Source organism: Camelus bactrianus, chromosome 27 (assembly GCF_048773025.1).
Source record: "Camelus bactrianus isolate YW-2024 breed Bactrian camel chromosome 27, ASM4877302v1, whole genome shotgun sequence".
Classification (NCBI taxonomy): Eukaryota; Metazoa; Chordata; class Mammalia; order Artiodactyla; family Camelidae; genus Camelus; species Camelus bactrianus.
Window position 1 is genome coordinate 14,894,444 of NC_133565.1, and position 26,320 is coordinate 14,920,763.

General features: G+C 43.9%; 1 protein-coding gene and 1 long non-coding RNA gene across 4 annotated transcripts in view; one reads left to right on the top strand and one right to left on the bottom strand.

Annotated features, from left to right (window-relative positions):
* Positions 1–1,862: 1,862 nt before the first annotated feature.
* Positions 1,863–13,449, bottom strand: LOC141575253 (uncharacterized). 2 transcript variants are annotated; one of them, XR_012502701.1, is made up of 3 exons: positions 13,313–13,449; positions 12,401–12,485; positions 1,863–11,525 (listed from the first exon to the last, which is right to left on the bottom strand). It is a non-coding gene; the product is annotated as an uncharacterized LOC141575253 (long non-coding RNA). The 2 variants fall into 2 exon arrangements; XR_012502702.1 differs by having other exon boundaries at positions 13,229–13,367.
* TARS3 (threonyl-tRNA synthetase 3) overlaps positions 13,331–26,320 on the top strand; it is a 38,237-nt gene continuing 25,247 nt past the window's right edge. For both annotated transcript variants that reach the window (XM_074354110.1, XM_074354111.1), the window contains exons 1-8: positions 13,331–13,633; positions 14,588–14,653; positions 15,476–15,672; positions 18,015–18,138; positions 19,343–19,464; positions 21,020–21,137; positions 23,607–23,671; positions 26,006–26,084. In XM_074354110.1, the coding sequence (XP_074210211.1) occupies positions 13,331–13,633; positions 14,588–14,653; positions 15,476–15,672; positions 18,015–18,138; positions 19,343–19,464; positions 21,020–21,137; positions 23,607–23,671; positions 26,006–26,084 (1,074 nt within the window). The remainder of the gene's footprint in view (positions 13,634–14,587; positions 14,654–15,475; positions 15,673–18,014; positions 18,139–19,342; positions 19,465–21,019; positions 21,138–23,606; positions 23,672–26,005; positions 26,085–26,320) is intronic.

Sequence of the window (26,320 nt, forward strand, 5' to 3'; positions counted from 1 at the left end):
GAGTAAACCAGATTACCCTTTGTGATGCAGGTAGGCCTCACCCAATCGCCTGAGTAAAGAATAAAGACTGAGGTCTCCCGAAATAGAAAGAATTCCCAGGATTGCAACACAGACATCTGTCAGTCTCCTGCCTGTTCTCCTGCGCAATTCAGACTCAATCGAACCGGCTCTGATCTGAATTCCCCTCCTGCCTGGGGCTTGCCCTGTGGATTCTGGACTTGCCAGCCCCACAAATGGGTGAGCTGATTCCTTAAGATAAATCTCTCTTTCTCCGTAGATGTGTGTGTGTGTGTCCTTTCTCCTTACTGAAAACAAGTAGGTGGGGGAAAGAAACAGAAATCACCTCTGTGCCACCCCCCTGAGGAACCTGTATCCCTGAATCTTATATGAGAAGGGCTGTGATTCCTGGGGGCCAGCCCCCTGCCTGCTGGACAGGGCCAGCAGGACGGCGTGTTTCCCATGGAGGGGGCTGACCCTGCAGGAGGAGTTCTCATTAAAGGGAACCCAAGCCCACCCAGGTCAGGATCAGGGATGCCAGAGTGCTTTGCCCTGAGACAACAGGGGTTCTCTACACAGCCAGAAAAAGGTGCAATGCAGGCTGTGTACTTTTCAAGTACACAGATTATGAAAACAGGGCCCCAAGTATGTATTTATACTAATAAGCCTGATGAATGATAAAATCGATTATATATGCTAAGTAAACAGTAAATGTTGGCTTGGGCACTCTTCTGCAATACTCACTATCATAACTTAGCTATTTATAAGCAAGCTATAAGCAAATTAAAGAAAACTAATTATTTACATTTTTTATGCCTTTTGGAGGGGCAGGACTTTGACTGGGGTAGGAACCATTTCGACAGTTGCTTTCAGGTCTCGGTTTATTCAAATCCTTCCCATCAAGGTCTGTGCCTGCAAGACACGGCCATGAAGGCTTCCCAGAGTTCAAGTTTCACTCTAGCCCAGAACACATCCCTGTGAGCCAAAAAAGCAGGTGAAGGCCACTCATGTTTGAACACCTCCAGAATGTCCCTTAAGAAGTTCCATTAAAAAAAAAAAAAGAAGTTGAATATTCAGGGTTTTCTTGGGGTGGGCATTAGAACACATTTTAGGGGATTGCTGCACAATTCTTAACCTCCATTCCGATTTTAGAATTTTACCACTGAAATGCAGAGGTATCAGGGATGCTCCGAAAGTTTGCAGCTCCGACAAAGAACAAAAGTCCACGACAGTCAGGAGCCCGCTTCTCCAACATCAACTGTCTATGATACAATGTGCCCTCCAAAGACCATTCTTTCTAGACTGGGGAATAACCCAAGAAAGTGACACAGTGGCCTGGGCACACCCTCAAAAAGATGGGCATCTGCACATTGATTTGGGACTGGCCAGGGGTCGGGGCGGAATGAGAGCTGCTTTGTTCTTGATCATCAGTCTCGAGGACACTGTCAGGATCGGGCTAAGTTCCGGCCCTTGCTTCTTCTGCCGCAGCAGGTGCATCCTGCAAGATCCGATGGGTCTGTTCTGCATCGTGACATAAGCAGGCGTCATGGTCCTGCCAAGATACTCACCCACTTCTTCCACTGCCTTTCCTTCCTTCTCTAAAGTTGGATGTTGCTGGAGACTTGGCAATTCCAGTTGTGTATAAAAGGGAAAACGTGATTCAGTGCACATTTTTCTAAACCAGCACCTGTCAGTTCATTGAAAAGTGAATCATTACATGTCCTTCAAAATGAATAATATCTTGCTGGGGCTGGGAAGGGAGGGGCCGTTTTTCGAAAGCACAGATATTTTTCTGGTTACAGGGCTTTGGAGTAAATCGTCACATTTCTTGCAAGATGTAAAAATAGGTTTCATGGAAACTGGGAAGAAGGAAATGGAGGAATCAGAATCCCATTGTTTTTTCAGTTTTCAATAATTTAATAGTTAATAAAACCACTTCAGATTTCTATACCAATGACATCACTTACAATTATGTTTTTCCAAATCATTTGGAGTTTAACCATAGTCTCTATGTAATCCATTTTGTGAACTGACTTTGAACTAAGATGCCATTATATATTGTATATTCCTAAACTCTCTGTGGCATCCCCAGCATAAATCACAGGTAATATGGACACAGAAATGGAAACAATGTACTTGGCCTCAATGAACCACATTTTATCTAACGCACACTTGCGATAAACCTCCTAGAAGAAAACATAGGCAAAAAATTCTCTGACATAAATCTTAGCTATGTTCTCCTAGGGCACTCTACTCAGGCAACAAAAATAAGAGCAAAATAAACAAATGGGACCTAATTAAACCTATAAGCTTTTGCACAGCAAAGGAAGCCATAAGCAAAACAACAACCTACAGAATGGGAGAAAATATTTGCAAATGATGCAAGTGACAAAGGTTAATTTCCAGAATATATACACAGCTCATACAACTGAGTAACAACAACAACAACAAAAAACCCCAAAAAACCCAATCCAAAAATGGGCAGAAGACCTAAACAAGCAATTCTCCAATGAAGACATACAAATGGCCAAGAGGGACATGAAAAAATGCTCAATATTGCTAATTATCAGAGAAATGCAAATCAAAACTATAATGAGGTATCATCTCACACTAGTCAGAATGGCCATCATTCAAAAGTCCATGAATGATAAATGCTGGAGAGAGCGTGGAGAAATGGGAATCCTCCTACACTGCTGGTGGGAATGCAGTTTGGTGCAGCCACTGTGGAAAACAGTATGGAGATTCCTCAAAAAACTAAATAGACTTACCATATGAGCCAGCAATCCCACTCCTGGGCATATATCTGGAGAAAATCCTAAATCGAAAAGATACAGAATCCCTTTCAAATGTGGCTTCTTCTGAGCCACTGACCCAGGACAGGCACAGAGGGTCTCAGGTGGGGTGTGGGAGGCAGCATCGCAGGGAGGTTCTGCTGCCTCCAGACACTCATCAGTGAAATTCATCTTCTGCCCCCCTGGGACCCACTGGGCTTTCCGCCTTAGCTGGGGGCAGCACCTTTACCAAGCCCCTGGTTCACACCCTTTGAGACTTTGTCTCCTACAATCTTCTTGGTCCCACCTCCCATCTTCACAAGAGGCCCTCTTTCCTGGCAAAGAGCTGATGGCACCGCAGTTAAAACCTCCTTTTAATGGGGCCCCTTCAGCATCCAAGGCTCACCCACCAAGCTCTTTGCCCACCTGCGCCCCGTACACAATTAAAGAAGGACATAAAACATAAGACACGACGGTGCTCCTGCACCCCGTGATGTCACTAGCTGGCGACATGGAGTGAAATACAACAACTTCTTGCCTCCATTTTTTGCACTGATTAAATCATTTTTGGCTTTGAGGTCCCAAAGCCTAAGTGCTGACTTGGAGCCTCTAGTGTGGCCGTGCTGGGACGCATTTGTTTAACGATATATGTTTCTAAGGATGACAGCTGGTCCTCTTTGTGGTAAGAAGAGCAAGATCTCTTAGGCATTGGTTGGTACAAGCTGATTCTACCTCCAACCAGTCAGAGCAAATGGATTTCCTTCTGAAGGGAGGTGTCATTACAGCCCATCATAAAGCAGCCCCTTCCAGGCACCCACGAAGGATGGAGCACACGGTGAGGGGTGGGGGGGTGGATCACCCCAGGCTGGAAGGAAGTGGATCTTTGCAAAGAACTTGCAGGATAGCCCGGAACAGCCCAGAATGATTACCTAAGTAATCACCTACAAGAGTCAGTTTAAAACTCTAAATTCTGACCATTGATAGGACATTCCCGGTGGCAAAAGAAGTTGAACATTTTAGAATCTGAGTTTTGAAAAAGAATCTCTCCAGTTAAATACTAATAATGTTATTGCCATATTTTTTTTTAACAACTTTTAATTTTAAAGTAGTTTCAGGCTCGCATAGAAGTTGTAAAAACAGTATAGAGGGTTCCCGTGTACCTTTCACTCTGCTTCCTCCAATGACAATGTTTTATATAATCCTAGTTATGTATCAAATAATCAATCAATAATCCAAACCAGAACACGGATATTGGCTCAATACTAAACTATACACATTATTAAGATGGTACTAGTTACAAGCACTCATTTATTTTCTGTTCTTGTTTTTTCCTTTTGTGGTTGCTGTACAGTTCCAAAAAATTTTTATTATTGGTACAGATTTGATAGATTTGTGTAACCACCACCACAATCAGATTATTTCTTTCACAAATCAAATATTTCTGTTTTCGTTTGTACTGAGGAACATGTTCAAATGTGCAGAAAAGTATAGAAAACAAGAGAATATAAAAAATACCCATATTTCCAACTCTATATTTAACAAGTATTAACATTTTCTTACACATGCTTCAGAAATTTTAAAGAATTGCAATGCTAAAGATACAGCAAATACTCCACCTGGTCTTTTTCCTTCCCCCTTTTCCTTTTCAGCCAAGGTGATTTCTTTACAAGAAAAAAAATCAAGGAGTCAATAAAACTCTCCCTGTAACAGACCTTTACCTAAAAAGTTAAATAATTACTGTAATAGATACTCAGGCTACTTTTGACTTATCAACATTTAAAATTACATTGTAAAAATATTTACCAAACTTTTTTTAACGTCTGATTGATATTTAATAACAACAAAGGACTCAACAACAAAAAATAAAGGACACTGCTCTTGTTTACCACAGTACTCTATAAAGTTATATTGAATTAATAAATCAATGGGTGGACAAATACGTCTCTGATAACCTTACATTAATGACAACCTGAAATATGTGTAAGTATTTATATCACATGACAGCCTAAAATTATAAACAAGAAACCATTTATAAACATTCATTTTCACCATCTTGACTTGGTCCCTGGATGGACCATTTTAGTGGGGCTGTGGTCTGGAAGAGTTTACAGTAAGATCATAATTCACCACAACTATCTTAAAAACCAAGGATATTTTTTCCGCTAAGACAAATCTTCAAACGTACGTAACTGTTGTAAAGCTAGGATTCTTATGGTTCTGGTAAATGAAGACCAACAACCAAATACTTCAAAATAGCTCAACTCCCCTTCTGCAATTCTTGAAGACTTGAGTGGTACCCAGCATCATCAACAGGGATGTCCTTCCCATGCCGCTGTTCCCACAAGTCCTACAACGGCCCCAGAGCATCTGTCTGCTGCATCACTTTGCCCAAACCCCCTCCTCTGTCAGCTTTTATCTCCACGCTCACTTTCCCTTCCCTCCTCTTTATTCCCTTAAGATACTGATCAATCCAAACCCTTTCCTTCAGAAGGAAGGAGGCAGGGAAACTGGAATAGGCACTTGCAGGGCTTTCTTTGGAAGGCTAGCAGAAGAGAAACAGCTGAGAAGGCTTCCATGTAAATGTTTTGAAATAACAGCTTTTGATGAGATATAATGCACATACCATCAAATTCATCCTTTTAAAGCAATACAAGCCAGTGGTTTTTAGTATATACCTAGACGTGCTCAACCGTCACCTCCTAAAGATAAACACTGGACCCAATAGCACCTTTACTTCCAGCCCCTGCCCACCACTAATCTGCTTTCTGTCTCTGTGGATTTATTGTCTCTGGACATTTCACATCAATGGAATCGTACAATATGTGGAATTTTGTAACTGGCTTATTTCTTTTAATATAAGGTTTTCAAGATTGATCCATGTCGTAGCATGTTTCTAGTCTTCATTTCTTTTCATTGCAGAGTAATATTCCATTTTATGGATATATCACATTTTTTATCCATTTATCATTTGATGGACATTTGGCCATGCTAATCTTCTCTGTATTGTTCCAACTTTTTTTTTTTTCAGTATATGTGCCACCAAAGCGAGCACCTGGTGGACATTTGGGTCGTTACTTTTTGGCTATTATGAATAACACTGCTATGAACATTTTCACACAGGGTTTCCTCTGTGGACGTATATTTTCATTTCTCTTGGGTGTAAACCAAGCATTGGCATCCTGGGTCATATGGTAACTCTAACATTCTGAGGAACCAGGATATTTTTTTGTGCCTTTACCTGTAGAATGAAAGCTCAGACCAGCTTCTTTTAACAGAACCTTAATCTATTAATATTTTATGCCTTGCAGTTACAAGTCCTCATCAAAACCAGAAAGGAGCAAGTCTTTGAGACAACTGAAACCACCCCTCAGGTGTGTGAGACTTTGTGTAAGGTTTTTCTTGATACAAGAGATTTACTTCTGTATCATGAGGTTTTAGAGAGAAGTACTGGATATTTTTTTAAAATAAAAATCAGTGTGGTGTTGAAGGCCATTATTAAGTAGTGGGGCTGTAGTGCCAGATATTTTGATCAGACCATCACTCAGCTCACCATTTCTCCCAGCAAACTGTGTTCTTACTTTGGAAATAGAGAAAAAAGCAGGTGGGCAGGTAAGGGCAGAATTCCTCCAGATGAGAGCAAAAAGCACAGCAGGCCTTTGGCCCTCTGGAGCCCAGCTTTGGAAAAAAAGGCTCCACTCTTTTCTTATCACCATCCCGAGGACCTCACTGTGCTCCTAAGGAGGACACGCCGCTGTACACCCAGGGTGGGAGCACTCAGCTCAGCATCCTGTTTATAACTCATCGGGAGCTTGGACGGCGGTGGGCTCTTCCTCTCCTGCTCTCTCTGAGTGGTTGGCTTGTAGAAGAGAACCAAGACCCAGCCTGTCTCCTCAGCCTGGGCACGTGCAGAGCCAGGAAGCATCCCCTCCTGGGCTTGGGCAGCTCGGCAGGCAGCGCCTGTGGCGCGCGGACACCTGGAGGCGGACTTATCCCGCCGCGCCAGGTGATGACAGGTCTGCCAGGAGGGGGAGGCCTTGGATTAAACCTGCAGCCAGCCACCGTGGCCTAAATGGATTGTGCTGCACTAGTTGGCCCCTTGCTGTAGTGAACTTTGTAAGATGCACAGGATGCAGTCTCGCTAATGCTGCCTCTTGTCCCCAAGTGAGCATTTCCACAGGTGCCCCCCTGCTTTACCCGCTACCTCCCGCAAACGATTATTTCAGCATCACAAACATAACAGTCGCACAGTCCACACTGAAACGCCTCATTGTGATGCTGGGAGCTGGGTCAGGAACCGTGCTGTTCATCTCTCCCTGGACTTCTCTGTGACCTAGGCTGGGGTTGGACACGGCCTGACTGACCGCCTGGCTGCAGACAGCGGAGGAACTCAGCCAGAGCTATCGGTTGCATCGGGCATTTGTTTTGCAACTGTCAGCTGGGCGCTGTTTCTTACCAGTGTGGTCCCTTTTCTTTTGGAAATTCGGACCCTTCTATGTGATGTCTTAGTTAAGTGATTCAGTCCCATACATGAGCCCTCTCCTCTGATCTGATCCTGGTGCCCACTTAATCGAGTCAGATTAGAAGCAGGGATTACTGCAGGGGCCGGGAGACCCCTGCCACAAACCACACCCCATTGTAGATTAGCAAGATATAATGAGTGCTCCAAGCCAGCCTTCGTGTTCCCCCAGCTTGGAGCCCCCAGGTACTGGGTGACCCTAGGATGCGCCCTGGCTGGGTCTGCAGGTGACCGGTTCTTTGCTCGCTTGTACACCTCCCAGGGCCTGCCCCTCTCCATCTGCCCGAGGGAGGGAAGTATCTCCCACTCACTTCTGGTGTCTTGCCTTTAAAAGTCACCATAGGATCATCAGCAGTTGCAGAGAAATGATTTAAAGAACCCCAGTTTTTTAAAAAACTTTTTTCCAGTTAGGAACTTGATGAAAAGATCTGTGATTATCATGATATTCTTGCCAGTTCCGTTTATAGAAGCAATCTGATACTTTTCTACAAGTACCTGCATGAAAGATTTAGTCTTCAGAAATCCAAACTCCCTTGCGATGGTCTGGTGGTGGTGACCCTAAGGAAGGGCTTTGCTTCTGACCTTGTATGTGACTTTGAGAAAATAATTTTAGGTCATCATGCAACTTTGTACTACCATGTGTTTCTTTCTTTAAATTGAATTATATTAAATTGAATGTTATATTAACTTCTGGTGTACAGCATAGTGATTCAGTTATATATACATACATATGTTCTTTTCCATTATAGGTTATTACAAACTATTGAATATAGTTCCTTGTGCTATCCACAGTAGGACCTTGTTTATCTATTGTATATATAGTAGTTAGTATCTGCAAATCCCAAATCCCATAAGTTTGCTTTCCATGTCTGTGAGTCTCTCTGTTTTGTAAATAAGTTCATTTGTGTCATTTTTTTCAGATTCCACATATAAGTGATATCACATAACCACGTGTTTCTGATGTTTTACCATCTTGGGGTCTTGCTGACTCTGAAGAGATTGCCCCTCGAGGAGTAGCCAGTTCCTAGACAGAACAAAGGACTCACCTGCAAGCATGACTTTCATAGGCAAGCCAGCCAGTCCAGAGCCCACACTCCTAAATACCGCCTTTATGGGGCTCTAGTACTTGGGGCCACTCCACATGTCCTAATCCAGGGCCAGGTACCGGAAAACTAGAGACAGCCCATCTGCCCCACAGCGCACTGAAAGATTTCAAACTGGCTCATCCTTAGCTTGTTTACCCAGCCTTGTCCATTCCTTCCAGCAGAAACCAGAGTAAAGACTTGAACCCACCTTTTCCTCCTGCTCCTTCTGCCCCCTGGTGCCTCCCTACGTGGTCCCACCAGGGCTGGAGCAAAGCAACCACTCCTCATGGGAGCTGTAACAAACTACCTTTTCAACAGCAGCGTTCTCCTGACCTGGTGGCCTCTTCCTGCCTCAATACCAACAAACTCGATGTTCTAAAGCATCCATTGAAAGCACAAACCCGGGGCTGCACTGTGACAATCCTGTGAAGCACTTGGAGTCTCCCAAGAACTGGACCAGAAGTCACAGAATCCCGACCACTCTCAGCACCAGCATCGAAGGGCGTGTGCCCCACACTGATACTTCCGAGGGAATCAGCACCATCTGGTGGTATTTTGTAGTCTCTCGGCCACTTTTTCTTTTTTAACTTATCTTTTTCGAGCAGTTTTAGGTTCACCACAAAGTTGACAGAAAGCACAGAAATTTTCCATTTACCCCCGGCCCCGCCCACTCACAGCCTCCCCTACTATCAATGTCCCCTACCCGAGTGGCACATTGGTTATAATTATGCACCTACGTTGACTCATCCTTACCCCCCAGAGTCCAAGGGCCACATTAGGGTGCCCTCCTGGTGGTGTCCATTCTGTGGGTTTGGACAAATGTGTAATGATGTGTATCCATCGTAATAGCGTCACAGAGAGTAGCTTCACTGCCCTAAAGATCCTCTGTGCGCCCCTTCTTCATCGGTGCCTGCCCCTCTCGATCATTTTACTGCCTCCACAGGCCATTCTTACTCCAAGATTCTCCTTACTGGGACACCCACTTTGTGCTGGTGTGTGATACAAAATAACAGTGACCAAGACAGACAACCTCCCTCCTTGGAGAAAAGGCACAGGTAGGGAGAGAAAAAAGAATCAGGTGACACAGAAATGAGGTAATTACAACAAAGCTGAAAAAGATGCTGAGAGAAAATGGGGGTGGGGAGACCTTAAATAGAATGGAGAGGTGGCCCTTAAGCGACAACCTCCAAGATGAAAAGAAGTCGGATCTTAAGAGTGGACGGGAGCCATTATCAGGCTGAGACTCCGAGTGTGCAAATCCCAGAGCAGGAGAGAGAGGGATGCACCTTGGGGCTCCATGAAGCAGCACGTGGGCTTGGAGGGCATGGGGTCCTGGGGCAGTGACAGAAAGGCCATCAGTCCTGAGCTCAATCTGGCCGGCCTATATGGTCCTGAAAAGAAATTTGGATTTCCCTCCGTCTGCCGTAGAGAGCTCCCGAGGGCTTTCCCTGGGGGAGAGAGTCTGAAAGATGCTTTCGGAGCCAGTACTCATTTTCAGATGCCTCGCATTTGAGGCTGTGAACATTTCCTATGCTAACATTTGTTCTCTCTCCCTCTGCAGTGTGTTTTTTTTCTGAACTATTTGGATGTAATAGACATCATGACACTTCTCCCCGAAATTCTTCCGCTTGTTTTTGCTGAGAGAGGAGATAATCCCTTCAATAACCTGAAGACAGTTATCAACCTCATAAATTCACATTAATAGCTTTGTCTGATATTCCATTCCTGTTCCAGTTCTGTCTGGTCAACCTAATAATGCCCTTTATTGCTTTTCACTCCCAGGGTCCAATCTGGGATCGGTGTTGCATTTACTCATCACGGCTTTTTAGCCTCCTTTAACCTGGAACATTTCTACAGACATTATTGTTTATGATATCGACATTTTTGAAGAAAAGCTTCTCCTCCCCAATCATCCCCATGTTGTTAACACTGTGTTCCTCACTTTGTATTTATCTGCTGTTTCCTTGTGGTTATACTGAGATCATGCAGTCAGGGGATGCATGATGGCCACCTGTTTCTCACAGGTGATGTTAATTTTGATCAAGTATTGCATGATTTCTCGATCGTATAATTCCTTTTTGTCCTCTCCCTTGCAACTAATCAACATTCTACAGGGAGACACTTCACAACCATAAAAGTACCCTGCTGCTTCTCAAAGCTTCTCCCTAGAGTATTCTTGCCTGACCTGATCTCTCTGTGATGCTGGCAAAGTGATATTTTTCAAATCCACATTTACCTCTGCATTTACCATTTAGCGGGATTATCAGTATGAATTCCTGTATTTTTCAATGCTTTGTTGTTCACGACTGAACTTAATTATTTTTGATGTTCAAGTGGTCCCAGGTGTGGCCAGTGGGAGCCCCTCCAAGCCGGTTCCTGTGTCCTGGTGACATGCTTCCATCATTTTGGGGGTGGTGGTGGGCACTTCCATGCTTTCTAGCAAAACAAGGTGCTCCAGACTTATCTTGAAACTTTGTGGGCTCCAGTCCTGGAATCAGCCCTTTCTCCCAGAAGCCCTGGTTCCTTTGGTAAGCAATGGTATTAGAGGCCAAGATCTTGATGCTGAGTGTGCTCACTGCTGCTGGGTATGCCTGCTTCTTGACCCCTTCAGCACAGAGTATGAGGAAATACATGTGTGGACATACATGTACACATATACACATGCACATAAATGCTAGTCTTGCCAGCTGAAAGAAAACTACTTTTGATGGCCTTTAACTAACAGGTATAGAGAAAAAAGCATTAGCCATGTCCACAGCTGCATGTGAGTCATCAGAGGTTATGTTGCTAGACTCCACCAATGTTAGCACACCTGGAAGAGCAGCTGTGACTAGGGTCACCATCTAACCAAATTTAGGATCATCCACTGTAATCCTTCAACACATGTTTGTCATCGACATGAGCTCGATAGGTGAGGTAAACGGAGGTGTGGTGAGAATCTCACACCTGCACCTTTCAAGTCCTCGAGGGTGGCGGTCATCTCTGCCCTTCCTCCAGGAACATGGTGTTAGTTTTGCTGTACTTCTTTTGAAGGTCGAGAAAATTTCAGTGCCTTCCACCTGGCCCTTCTTACTAGAAGAGCCTTCGGTCTGTGAGTCAGGGAACCCCCATGGGGATTCTGCCAGTTGCTGATGATGTTTATTCAAACTCTGCTTTCTGAAACAGGGGAAATAACCACAGGGTGAGTCTGGGGAGCTGATGAGCTCCCTGTGAGGTAGATCCTGGACCAAACCTGGACACAGCCCAATGTCCAACAACAGGTAAATGGATAAGTTAATTATACTACAATGTAGTGTAATAGCCGTACAATGGAATACTGCTCAGACAAAGAGAGGACGGATAGAAGTAAAGATATACCCAACCACATGAGTGGATCTCAAAGTTATTATGCTGAGTGAAAGAAGCCAAATAAAAGGAATACGTACTGGATGATTCCATTTATAGAAAACTCTAGAAAATGCAAACCTGTAGTGACAGAAAGCAGATCAGAGGGCTCCTGGTGATTGGGGATGGGAGCCTAAGAGGGACAAATTACAAAGGAGTCTTAGGGCACTTTGCAAGCATAAGTAAGGCCCTGGCATTTGCCAATAAATAGGTAGGTCATGGTGGGACAGGGACGGGGGGAGCAGAGACCTTGTGGAGACAGGTGGCGAAGTGGCTGGAAGGCTGTGGGGCCCGTGGGCCTATGTGACTGTCCAGAAGCTGATGAGGGGAGGGGATGACAAAGACACGGTGGTGAGTGTCAGTTTTGGACCCTCCTCCTGGGAGCTGTGTGTCCTGCCCCTCAGTTTCTTCTGGCTTGTCATGGTCCTAGAGTGGCATTCATCCACCTCTTCACCTTTCTAATATCTGCCAGCCGTTACCTTCTGAGCACCTGCTTCCCTTCCCAAGTGCACAGTCCAGATTGAGCCTCTCATCTCGGACCTCTAATGGCATGCATTACCTGCATCTCATCATGACCCATTCAGTGAAAGTTTACCAAGGTTGAAAGGCACCATAGTGTTAAGCACACAAACAACGCACTGGGTTACCTGAGTGTGAGTCTCAGCTATGTCATGTGGCTCTGGCGTGGTCTTGGTCAAGTCACTTAGCCTCTCTGTGCTTCACTTTCTCCATCTGTAAATAGATGTAACAATAGTGCCTCTTGTTTTAAGTATTAAACAAGTTAATACCTGTGTAAAGAACTTAGAACATTGTTTGCCACATTCTAAACCCTAAGAATACAAATAAAAACCAATCTGTGTTCCTACCGCAGGAAGCTTTGTGCTCATGGTTATGAAGGATATAAAGTCGTATGTGGCATTTGCCCTGGACTCAAGGAGCTAGCATTTTTATGCCGTCAGATTTAAATTTTTGTAGAGAACTGTGTGCCCTGGTGCAGTGGCCTCTGCACTTAGGCAGCCTTAGCACGAGGCCAAAGAAGATCGGTTTTTTTTTTTTTTTCCAGTGGCCACTTTCCAGAGCCTGGTTGCAAGTTAAAAGAATGATGACTACGAGAACTCAAGCGGAGAAAGACAGGAACCATCCTGGTAAGGGTCATGTTAGCCTTCCCGAGGTTTTGAACAATTTGTTTCAACAGAGATATGACATGCTGGTAGCTTTGAGGGCAACGTGAGCCTAGGCAGGGCCCACGGCTCTCCAGGCCATTCTGCAGACACCCCACGCACAAAGAGCCTTAAGCCTCACTCAGACAACAGCAATCAGTGCGCAGACCTGGCCCACCCCTCCCGTTGTCCTGCCCCCTATATTTCCTCTAGCCCCGCCCCTGCAGTGCGCAGACCCCGCCCTGGCCCTCCAGGTCGCCCCGCCCCCAGCCCCCGCAGCGCGCAGGCCCGGGCCCGCCCCTCCACGTCGCTCACCCTCGCCTGCCGCCGTGCGCCCAGTCGCTGCCCACTGTTGGCCACGACCACCGCCGCAGTCCCCAGCCCGCGCGGCGTCAGTACCTGTGGGAGGTGGGCGCCATGGCGGCGGAGACCCTGGCGGCGGAGGCCGTGGCTTCGCGCCTGGAGCGGCAGGAGGAGGACATCCGCTGGCTGTGGGCGGAGGTCCACCGCCTGAAGGACGAGCAGCTGAACGCGCCCGACCGGTGCCAGGCGGAGGGGCCGTGCCTGACGCGGGAGGTGGCGCAGCTCCGGGCCGAGAACCGCGAGCTGCGCCACCGCCTGTACCGCCTGCGGCTGTGCCTCGCCGAGGAGCTGAGCCACCAGGCGCGCCTGGAAAGCGCGGCACCAGGGGAGGCCGGTCGCGCTGCGGCGGGCGCGCAGGTATGGGCCGGGGGTCAGGGGCCCGGGGGTCGGGGCGGGGCTTCCGGGGCGGGACCGCGGTCGGAGGGCTTGACCTCCCGAGGCGGGAGTCCAGAGTCAGGGGTGGAGTGCGGTGCAGGTGCCTGCGAGGCCTGCCTCTCCTGAGCCCTGCCTGGCGCGCTTGCCGTGACCGACTACACACCTGGGGCCGCTGTTCTTCCGGCCGTCGCCAGACTGACCTGATGGTGTCATTCCTCAGCTCTTTCGCTAAATTGCCAGCCGCAGATGTTCTCCTTTAGCAGAAATACCATTTTCCTTTCTCCGGGAAAGATGCTGGAGTGTTTCAAACTCACTGTACTTTTTCTTGGGCAGGGAGACCAACAGCTACTTCCCTAAACCGTTCCATTTTTTTCTAATCAGTGGCTGGATCTGTTGACAGGTGGTTTGGGGTTTTTTGTTGTTGCCATGTTTGGGGCTGTCTTGAGATTTGTGTACTTAACATTATTTAATAGCGTGTTTCAGTGTTTTGGTCCCCTTAAGTACACTTTACCTTCCTGTAACAGCACACATTTTTTGAGTTCTAAAGGCTTGCTCATACAGTGGTCCTTCTTCCCCAGGGTTAGTAACCGTGGTGCACTGGCCATATCTTCATGAAATAGTGCATTTGAAGTCTCTGCCCTCAGCTATGTAACCGTTCTTCCAGTGACATTATTTGTTTAAAATTAAGGGGGGAAAAACTTTAAGTGTACTTAGCAAGAATGTATGAAAGTACACATTCAGGAAGGACTGAACCCCAGAAGACGCATCACCCATTGAGGGCTGGATGTGATGTCAGGAGAACCCCAGCCTTGAGCCTCTCTCAGACACAGGGTGCTGACTCCCTCCCTGCTGGCTGGTCCCTCTCCTTCCTCAGGTTTCAGGTGTGTTACTCTTTGTGGTCATGGGCATGAGTTATTATTTATCTTTATTTCTTAGCCTCCTCCTAGTCAAAGCCAAGAAAAGGACATTAAAAAGGAGAAGGAAAGCGAGCCTTACAGTGAGGTAAGTCGTTGCTATGAAAATAATACAAAACACTATCCGTAAATTAAATATGCCTGTGTAGTTAATTGCCCAGGATTTGTAATTAAAACGTAGTTAACTAATTAAGCACAGAGAACTATATTCAATATCTTGTAATAACCTTTAGTGAAAAAGAATATGAAAACAAATATATGTATGTATATGTGTGACTGGGACACTATGCTGCACACCAGAAATTGACACAGCATTGTAAACTGACTATACTTCATAAAGAAAAAACACAGTCACTAGTTAAATTACAACTCGACCACAGCAGTGTGTGTAAAATTTTGTAAGCCTTAGATACAAGATGAGCCAGCCACACAGCTGTAAAGTGCACCTTAGTGTATTGAAGTTGAAATAGCTGAGCTCTGCTTTTGGGTCATGGAAACTGGCCTCTCTGCTTTTTCAGTATAAATTGTTAAAACAACCAGAGAGCATTTGGTGGGAGCAAAGGAGGAGTACCTGGCCCCAAGGGGATCCATCTGGTTGAGTTCAGATGAATGGAGAAGCGATCAGAGAACAGAGGAAGATGGCGTGTCATCACGGGCTGAAATTGTGTACATGTGGAAAAGGGCTATGCCGCTGGGTGTCGAGGTTAGAAGAGGAGGGCTTTGAGCTGGACCCTGGGGGCTAGGAAGGTGTTGGATACTCAGAGGGAGTCTTCAGAGGTGAAGAAAACAAAGAGTGACAGAGGCTGGTGCTGAGAACATGGGGGTAGGGACGGGCTGTTGGTTATTTAGGGCTGAGCAGTTAGGCAAAGTGGGCTGTGTGTAAGCCTGACTGTGTTCTAATGGTTTTCAGCTGAAAAATCAACCAGATTTTGTGAAGGAAAGATTGAAGCTGTTTGAAATACTGAAGAAAGAGCATCAGCTCTTACTGGCCATTTATGACAAAAAGGGGGACACCAGCAACGTGATCACAGTTAGAGTGGCTGATGGGAAAACAGTGGAAGGGGAAGCTTGGAAAACAACACCTTACGACGTGGCAGCTGAGATTAGGTAAACTGTAGTTGGAAGAAGAGAGGATGTTAAGTATTGCACCAGAGCTTGGTGAAATGTGCTCCTAGGGTTGGCTAAATTTTTTTTTTCTTAGTTGAGTAAAATTAAACAAAGTTAATTTTTTTCTTCCCTTTTAGAGAGGCCATTTAATAAGTAATTGAATATCAGAATACAATCTCTTCCTCTTCAAAGGGTCCAATTTTTAAAGTTTTAAGAAAAATATATAAAGCAGAGAAAAGTGTATCATCCTTGACAGGCGACATTGTATTGATTTGGTTCTTCATCAAGACATTTCTGTGAGATTTTACAGATCTTTGCTGGACTTGACTCCAAGCCATTGTTCCACCAGTAAATGACCATGGGTGGTTCAAAGAACCAATGTGGGCAGATCGCTAAATCTTTCCAAGCCTGTTTTCTTACATCTTAAGTGGAAATAATAATACTTTTTTCTTTTACCTTATAAGGTTGTAAAGATTAAATGAAATCCTACATCTGAAAGATACTCTAAAAATTAAAGCATCTCTAGAAAGGTACAAAAAGACTTACTTATTATAGATTTAAGATATATGGTAATATTAAAGCTATGGTCAGCCCTGGAGTAAGACATTCCTACAAATTAGATGCTTCAGTGAAGCCATTGTTTTGACTACTGTTAATTCCTGGCATTATATAAAATTCTGTGGAAGCTATAGCTCAAAACTGCCATGTTATAAACATATTATTAAAAAAGAAACTTTTCAACAGTTGAAATCCTCAGATTTCTTTTGGAAACTATGGTTAAGATTGTGTTTCTTTTTCATCCTATTATATCACACAGCCCAAAGGCCCCTCCCACCTGTTCCTACATTTTCCAGGAGAGATGAATAGATGTGCTGGGGAAAGTGGGCTTTGAGGCAAAAATGTGTGTGTTTCCTCAGAAGAGCCAGTTTGCACATGGGCATAGTGAAGTCTGAGAAGCCCCACATGGAAGAAACGGTTCCCAGCGTGGGGACAGTGCAATTTGGTTACAGAACATTCTCTTCCCTGGGCAGTTAGTGACGGGCATTTCCATAGGGTCCCAGTTTAAAACTACCTTCAAGTTTAGTGACTGAGAGGTCGCAGGAGCATCTCAGAAGTAGAATTGTCCAAAACAGGAATGAGCAAAGCTGTATCAGGTAAACTTGGGAAGAAGCAAGTAGTGGTCATAACATTCCTATCAGACAGCAGACCTCAGGGCCGAAATCATCGAATGGGATACTGAGGCTTATTTTTAAAATAGAAGAACAGTATAATCACAATGATTATTTGTCATGAACCTTAATTATATAACATAGCACCAAACCAGAAATACAAAATTATAGAAACTTAAGAGTGGTAGACTATAACATGCCTATCTCAGTTTTTGACAGATCAAATAAGCAAAAAGTAAGGTTACTCATGTGTGAATGACACGATAAGGCAGACTTAGTGGATGCTCACCGACGTCTGTCCTCTGCAGGCACAAACAGTGCCCCGCTCTGTTAGCTCCACAGAATCTCAATAAAATGCAGACACTCAGCATCCTATGAGTAAGTGAAACCAGTTATGAACTCAGTAAACATTAAATGGCAACAAGACAAAATCAAACTAGGAAATTAAAGACAAAGTTAAACTAGGAAATTAAAAAAAAACACAAAATAAATCAGGTGAAAGAAAATAAAAACAAATACTCCTTATAAAAAGAATGAAAAGAAGTATTCTCAGATAATACTTCAAATGAGGTGAATACATTTCAAAATTTATAAAATACATCTGAAGTGGTGATCAGAAACAGATACGTAGTCTTGAAGGCTTTTGTTATTGAATAAGAAAAAAGAAACAGACTATGAATTCAACTCAGTCAGTTAGAAAAGGAACAACTAAACAAGGAGGAAATTGTAAAAAAGTGAATTAGAGTAGAGTATTAATGGAGAAACTGTTAGAATACGTAAAGGTCCAGTGAGGTGACTGGATATAAAAATAAAATTTAAAAATAATAGTTTCATTAAATTTTACTGCCTGTTCCTTTGGTTTCCTGAGAATTGATTGCATAGATGATTATTCCTGCTTTGGGGAGGCGACCTCATGTAGTGAGATGTATGTGATTTTTATTTTATTCTTGGGCATTTTCTTGTTTTCTGAGTTTTTACCATGAACTATAACGTGACTTTTGTGCTTAAAATAAATGTTACAGAATTTTAAAAAAACTCTGTCCTATTAGTTTGCATTTGTACTTTCTATCCATGTAAAGAAGAAACGAGCCCGGGAGATTATTTTCAACTTTTGTTTTAGTGAATCCTTGTAGCTGGTGATAAGTTAACCCCAAATGACTTTTCTCTCACTAGTCAGGAGCTGGCTGAAGACACAGTAGTAGCCAAAGTCAATGGTGAATTATGGGACTTGGACCGCCCATTGGAAGGGGACTCCACTCTAGAGCTGCTTCTGTTTGATAATGAGGAAGCCCAAGCTGTAAGTACTTAGAAACCAACCAACCAACCGAACTTGGGGTATTTGTGTCGTAAATTATGTACAAAGCCACATACTGAAGACCTGCACCAAAGAAAATGCTTGGACTGATGCTGGCAGTTTGCCTGCCGCGTGGCACCCTCCAGAGCAGAGGGGCCCTGCCCTAGGACCGATCAGACCCTCTGGGGTGTTTGCAGATCATATCCCAGCCTGTTGCCCTGGGTCCAGGCTGCACCTGGTCTGCTCAGCCAGCTAATCCCTCTCCTCCGATGTCTTATCTCAGACAGCTTCCTAACTGCTGTCACTCGTTTCCTATTTAAGGGAAAGAAAGTGCAAGCACTTTCAGTGACTGGTTAGTTTTAATTTATCCCTAAACCATGGATTCCTTGGTAATTCAAAACCAAATCAGTTTTCTGAACTTGTAGAGCTAGTGATGGGCCCTTGGACTCTGGTAAATGAACTCATGTGGACCCTGCCCAGGGGACCAGGCAGCCAGCAGGCCTTCCATGGGATACCTTGGTCTTCCTGAGTCATCTTTCAAACTCCCACAGCCACGTGCTGGTCTATGCATGGAGACTGCTGTGTGGATGCAAAATCTTGTTCACATTAGTGGTATCAGGAATAGCCACCAAGCCCTCCGCATCTGACTCGGAGAGGCTGCCTGGGGCAGAAGGAAGGGAGCCAGTGTCCGTCACTTCCTGGGTCGTCCTCGGCTCTGGGTCTGAACCCGGCTCCATGTGGCTGCTCTGCTCAGTGTTCCGAGCCAGTGGATGGTTGAGGCTTTCACAGTAAAATGCATGGAAGGAAATGACTTGGGGGCTGTGCTTCAACTGTGACTCAGAGCAGCACTTGGGCCCTGGGACCAAGCCAAGGGCCCTGCTGGAATTCCACGGAGGCTCAGGAAACTTGCCCTTGTCGTCACAGTTGTTCTGTTCAAATTGATGTTGCCTTGTGTCCTGGTGTCTAGCCCCTTCCGTGTGTTACCCTTGCTTCCACGTGTTATGTGCCTGATAATTCCCTGTGACGTGTTATTTTTTGGGGGGGTGAGGGGAGGTGATTGTGTTTATTATTTGTTTGTTTATTTAATAGAGGTACTGGGGATTGAACCCAGGACCGCGTGCATGCTAAGTATGCACTCTGCCACTGAACTCTGCCCTCTCCTCCCTGTGACATATTGTTGACAGCATGGCCTCTGTCCTGCCCCCAGGTGTACTGGCACTCCAGTGCCCACGTTCTCGGGGAGGCCATGGAACTCTACTACGGAGGCCACTTAGGCTATGGGCCACCCATTGAAGCTGGATTTTACTATGACATGTTCCTGGAAGACAGGTAACACCTCTGCAGACTCACGTCTCCTCTAGCTCGCTGTTTTACAATGGTTACGTCTTCGTCCAGTGAGTGAATATATTACATCATGTGGTTATAGACTGGGTAAGCATTTTTTGAAAATTATTTTTTTAATGAGTTTAGGTTCAAGGATAACTTCTCAGATAGTTTTCTTTCTTTTCAGAAGGGAGTGATTAATCTAGTTGAGGAGTTGCCAGGGCATAGACCTAATTAAGACCGGAATTGTAAGGTTGATCCCCAGAGAGCACTCACTCAGTTCTGGTATCTAACGGGCGCCGTCCACCTTGGCGGGGCATTGCACCCAGGTGGATACCAGAGAGGTGGCTCACAGTCAGGGATCTGTGCTTGAAATCTTAGCAAGATCCCCAGTCCCAGCCATGTGCTCCTCCGTCTTCCTCATGGCCCCTAAGGATGCTGCCAGCAGTCAAAATTGAAGCCTGAGGACTCTTCCATCACCCCAGCCCCTCGCCACCACCTGCCACCCAGTCTCTCACAGCAATCTTGCCAGTTTTGTCTCCTAATTAGTTATCCTATCCCCCTCTTCTCCTCTCTGCTTCTGCCCTAATTTGGACCCGTAGCATCTCTGGCCTGGACGATGGTGGTACATCTTCCTTTTGTCTGTTGCCCCCATACTGCTTAGGAGATGTCCCTCACCGAGCATCCAGGGGGCAGCAGGTTCTGCTTGTTACCAACACCCAGGACCCGTTCAGCAGGGTTTGCTGATGGCCTCGCATGAGTTCCGTGCCTTGGTGCTGGTGATTCCACCGAGAATAGACCAGCTGGTCCTCGTGGAGTTAGTGGTCTGGTTGGGGGAAGACAGACAGGAGTGATGAGCGTGATGAAGGACAGTAACCTGGCATGGGGAGGTATCTGCAGCGCAGGCAGGTGGTCAGCCTCAGGATGGTGGCAGCTATAGTCAACAGGGACTGGATGGAGGGAGCCCACCCTGGGGCTGTTCAGGGGTCGGTGTTTGTGGACATTTTGGGGAAGAACGTTCTAGGCCTCTGAGACAGCCTGGTGTAGGGATCCGTATAGCCTGTTTGAGGAGTGGCAGGGAGGCCACATGGCCAGAGGGGAGAGGGCACCAACCAGGAGTCCCCGAGAGAAGTCAGCCCAGGCACCCTGCAGTTCACATCCCAGGTTATCCTCCCAACCCGCTTCCCAGCCAGCAAGGGCAGGGGTGCGGCAAGCACCTCACACACTCTTTAGAACAAAAACATAAGTGTGTGAAGGATGAGGACGGCCGGTGGGAAGATCAGGCCTCGAAGTTGCTTATAGTCCTGCGTGGGTGTTCTAAGAACCCAGGGCAGGTACCTCATACGCTGGTTCCTCCGTCTCCTGCTTTGAGAAGTAGGATTATCTGCCTGGTGAATGGACGTGTGAGTTTCTGAAATCCTGGTTCAGTAAAGGACCTCATGCCTTGATGTAGGAAGCAAGTCACTAGTGACAAAGGCCACAGGGCAACAAAGTTCCACAAAAAAGAACAGGCACGATGTCTGGAAGATCTGTGTTGATTCCTCTGGGCTTTTCTCTGCAGAGCAGTGTCAAGTGAAGAGCTGTCAGCACTGGAGAACTTGTGTAAGGCCATCATACAGGAGAAGCAGCCTTTCGAAAGATTGGAGGTCAGCAAGGACGTCCTCTTGGACATGTTTAAGGTGATTTCAGGAAACTCTTTACAGTTAAAAAAAACCTCTAGCCAGGAAGAAAAAAAAATATATATATATGTAACATATGTAACATATATATACATTTGTTTTTAATTTGCTTTCTTTTTTATTGAAGTATAGTCCGCTTACAATGTTGTCTCAGTTTCTGGTGTACAGCATAATGTTTCAGTCATACATGAACATACGTATATTCCTTTCCATATTCTTTTTCATTATAGGTTATATAAGATATTGAATATAGTTCCCTGTGCTCTACAGTAGAAACTTGTTTATTTTATATATAGTAGTTAGTATCTGCAAATCTTTAACTCCCAATTTATCCCTTCCCACCCCCTTTATCCCCTGGTGATCATAAGTTTGTTTTCTATGTCTGTGAGTCTGTTTCTGTTTTGTAGATAAGATCATTTGTGTCAGTTTTTTTTCTAGATTCCACATATAAGAGATATATGGTATTTTTCTTTCTCTTTCTGGCTTCACTTAGTATGACGATCTCTAGGTCCATCCATGTTGTTGCAAATGGCATTATTTTATTCTTTTTATGGCTGAGTAGTATTGCATTGTATACATACACCACAGCTTCTTTATCCAGTCATCTGTCAATGGACATTTAGGTTGCTTCCATGTTTGGCTGTTGTGTATAGTGCTGCTTTAAATATATTCTTAATTTTATTTTTAAGATCACAAATATCAGAGAAAGCACAAAACTTGAAAGCACAGCATTGTTAGTCCCGTGAGCTTGAATTAAAAAGTTCATTAGGGTTTGGTAAAAGTTGCAGCTGCTCTTTTTGTGTGTGTGGTGAAATATCCAAAATATAAAATTTACCACTTTAATCATTTTTTAAGTAGACAGTTCTGTGGCATTAGGTGTATCCACATCTTGTGTAGCCATCACCAGCAGCTGTCTCCAAGCTATTTCATCTTCCTCAGGAGAAATTCTGTACCCATTAAACATGAACTCACCGCTCTCCTTCCTCTCTTTCTGTCTTTAGATTTGACTACTCTTAGAACCTCATATGAGTGGAATCATGCAATAATTGTCCTTTTGTGACTGGCCTATTTTCACTCAACAATGTCCTCAAGATTCATCCATGTGGTAGCCTATGTCAGAATTTCTTCCATTTTTGAGACTGAATAATATTCTATTGTAGGATAGCCCATGTTTTGTTTATTCATTCATTGTCCATGGACATCCTTTGACTAGTGAGAAAAATGTTGCTATGAACACAGGTGTACGAATATCTGTTCCAGACCCTGCTTTCAGTTCTTTTGAGAAGAACTCAGATGTGGAATTACTGAATTATACAGAAATTCTGTTTCATTTTTCAAGTGACTGTCATACTTTTTGCCACCGTGGCTGCACCATTTTACATTCCCACCAGCGGCACACAGGGTTCCAATTTCTCCACATTCTTGCCAACTTGACTTACTGTTTTTTAAATACTAACCATCCTCCTGGGTGTGAGGTGGCATCTCACTGTGGTTTTTCTTTGCATTGCTCTAATGGCTGATGATGCTTGTTGGCATCGTGTGTTGGTTCGTGTACTTGTTGGCCATTTGTTTATCTTCTTTGGAGAGATGTCTAGTCAAACCTTTCACCTTTTTTTGAGTTGAGTTTTTTGTTTTTTGATGTAGGAGTTCTTGATATAGTCTGACTATTAATCTCATATCAGACACCTGATTTGCAATTGTTTTCGCCCATTCTGTGGGTTGAGAACTAAACTCGATCAAACCTTGTGAAGAAAAATGACTTGTTTTTAACATATATGTATGAAACAGTTAAATCACACAAATCTATTTTTTTTTCCTCCAACAAAACTACCTCTTTTAGGTAGTTATTTAGTATACAGTGTCTGGCACCATAGTGGTAGTAATAAAGGCAGAGAAGAAAGAAAAAGTGCCAGCTAAGTTTTTTAATGTAATGATATCATTTACTCTAAGTTTTGTTTTACTTTGTGCACAGATCCATAATGTAGCTATGTCCTCGGAATTTTATTTATGTCATTAAAATTGGAATCTTCAAGAACAGTGCTGTCCAGTAATGCAGTCCACAAATCAGAGCTGTGTATGTAATCTTAAATTTTCTGGTAGCCACTTTTTAAAAGTAAAAGAAAGCTGAAATTAATTTTTATAACATTTTATTTAACCCAGTAAATCAAAAATATTACTGCAACATGAAACCAACATAGGAAATAATTAATGAGGTATTTATATTCTTTTTTTCACATTATGCCTGTGAAATCCAGTGTGTTTTGCAGATTAGCTGCATTTCAAATGCTCAGTGGCCTCTTGGTTCCCATCCTGGACAGCAAACCCTGGGCTGTGAGCTCTCTGTTGCCCCACGGCCTCAGCATCAAGAACTTAGTCAACACCCATTCAATGTCTGTTGAAAGAAGTGAGCATTTTTTTCCCCACTTAAACATTTTATGTGATAATATGTAAATACGTTTTTCTTTATAGTACAATAAATTTAAATGCCGCATCCTGAACGAGAAGGTTAACACTCCGACAACCACAGTTTACAGGTAAAGTGTGTGAATTTCAAGCACTGCTCAGTGGCGAATTTGAAGGCATTAGCGGTAGAAGCAGTTTGTCTTGGTGGGGGTGGTCTGTGTGTACATTTGCTTAGTTGATACAATACGACTTTAGATGGGGACTCTGAAATGTTATCACCAGAGGGAAATTATTATTTTCTCACTTGTATTTATAGGATGGTACTAAAAACCCAAATTCTGTTTTCTGGACATTGGTTTCAGCACCGTCCTTGTCCATGTGGGTGAGACTGCATTCGCCCAGGGCCTGACATTTTGAGGGACTCTTAGGGGAAGGAATTTGTTTCATCCTCCCGTATTCTCATTAAGGGGCTGTGGGAACTGTTATGAGCCATCTCCCCTGGCCGTGACTCTGCCTCCCATGATGTTCCCACTGCCCGGAGTCCAGAAGCATCAGCCTTCATGCGTTAGCAGGATTCACTGTGAAGGTGGGAAGCAGAGGCGAAGTCAGGTGATGAGAAGAGGCAAGTGAAAGCCGCAGCAAAACTGCTTGGTTGTGTTAGACTTTGGGCTCCTGCCCGAAGCTCTTTTTATTCGTCTGCTTTCCCAGCTGCGTCATGGGTGGTGGCTCCGACCCACTCCCGTGTGTCCCAGCTCAGCTCCCGGGCCCCGCTGGACCTCCATGGTCCCACTGGGGAAGACCTGGCCTCTGCCCACTTGGTTACAGACATCCTCCACCTGGGCACTTACTTCCCACAGTTAAGTACTTACAGTTCTCTGACTTACTGCACTGTAAGTAAAATCACATCTGCTTTATGCAAAGCTGTGTCCCGTGCACTTTTTAAGTTGATAATATGAACTCATTGCCGTCTTACACTGAGGGGAACACTGCCTGTTTTATTTTTACTGCTCTCCAATTACCTGGTTTCATTATATACCTATGATACAAATGAATGTTAGTATAACCATTTTGAAGTTTAAAAATAAAGAAATTGAAAAGATGCTAAGTTTTCCATTTCTGGCTTCTAACACTTGACCTTTTGGGTTTTTTTTTTTTAACATAGGTCAGCATTGATGCGTATTCTATCAACTGGAATGACTAAATAAATTTCTGTGGGATTATTTAAAGATTAGATTATTAAAGTCTTTCATGCCAATCAGGCATTTTTTTCCATTTCTGTAAGTGTTGCCTTAAGACCTCCATCTTGGACAGAGAGCAGTGCATAAAGCCTGGTCATTCAAAGAAATGACATTTTCATGTTTAAAGCCTCATGCTGCTTTGGTGAACAGGCCAATTTCTTTAGGTGTTTATTTTAATTTTTAACTTTTTAACCAGTGAATTTTAAAAAATACTTTAAATTGGTTGGAATAGTTAAGGAACAACTTACTTTTTTTTTTTTAACTAAATTTTCCTTAAGTTGATTGGTGTTCAGTCACCTTCCCCCTGACCTGCATTATTAGTATTTTAACTCTGTTAATGTTTCTGTACCAGGAGAAAAGTCTGCACTTATTAAGGTTTGGTGGTTTCCAGTTCACTGTAGATGCGAGTGAGTCTACGAGTTTTAATAGTGGTGTCCTCTCTGACCTAAACTCTTGCCTGAGATTTGCATTGCAAGTTGGTGTGCTGTTTTAAAGTTTTAACAAACCAAGAGACAGTTAGGCATTTTGTTGTGAAACCAGAGGGTCTAAAAACAAAAAACAAAAAACCCTTGACATTTATTTATTTTTTAAATAGACTTTATTTTTGTTAGAGTGGTTTTAGGTTCACAGCAGAATTTAGGGGAAGGGACAGGGCGTTCCCATACCCCCTTCCCCCAACAGATGCACGATCAACATTCCCCACCCGGGTGGGACACGAGTTACAATCCATCTACACTGACACACGGTAGTCACCAGAGTCCAGTGTTTACATTATGGTTCCATTTTGGTGTTGTCTGTTCTGTGGGTTTGGTGAAGTTTATTGTTAACATAAAGTATCGAGTTAATGCACTTTGTATAAATCTCATATAATTTTCGTTTTGAAAATTACAATGGGGAAGTGGCTTTTTGATTTTATGACAGTGAAGGTTTTCAAGAGCCTTATGATGTGAGAATGAAAAGTGGTATCTCTGCACTGTTTCGTTCCAAAGATTCTGCAGCTTTTGAATTTGAGCGAAGGAGGAAAGACTGGGCTCTGAGACTAAATGAATCGCCTCTCCCCTGCATCGTAAATTCAAAATCAATTTAAATTGCCCCTAAATTAAAAATTGCCCCCAAATATACAAATACATAAAATCCTTTACTTAAAACATAGGAGAACGTGGTTTATAATGAATAGTCCAAAAAAGCAGTAACTCTGCCTGGCATGTTTTAAATATTTCGTTATAGGTGCGGTCCACTAATTGACCTTTGTAAAGGCCCCCACATAAGACACACGGGAAAAATTAAAGCCATAAAAATTTTCAAGGTAAGGATTGGTTTTTTTCCTTAATATATAGCAAATTTAAGGTGAACTAGATAAGACAGTAGTTTGATAATATCTTTTATAATCTGAGCACCGTGCCATTTAAAAACACTTCAGTCTTGTTTGATTTTCATATGGGCTTCTTAAAAATAATACAATTTTTAGAATTTGGTAATTAGAACATGATATGTAGCCTTTAATTATTTACCACTTAACCTTACTGTGTAACAGCGTATTTC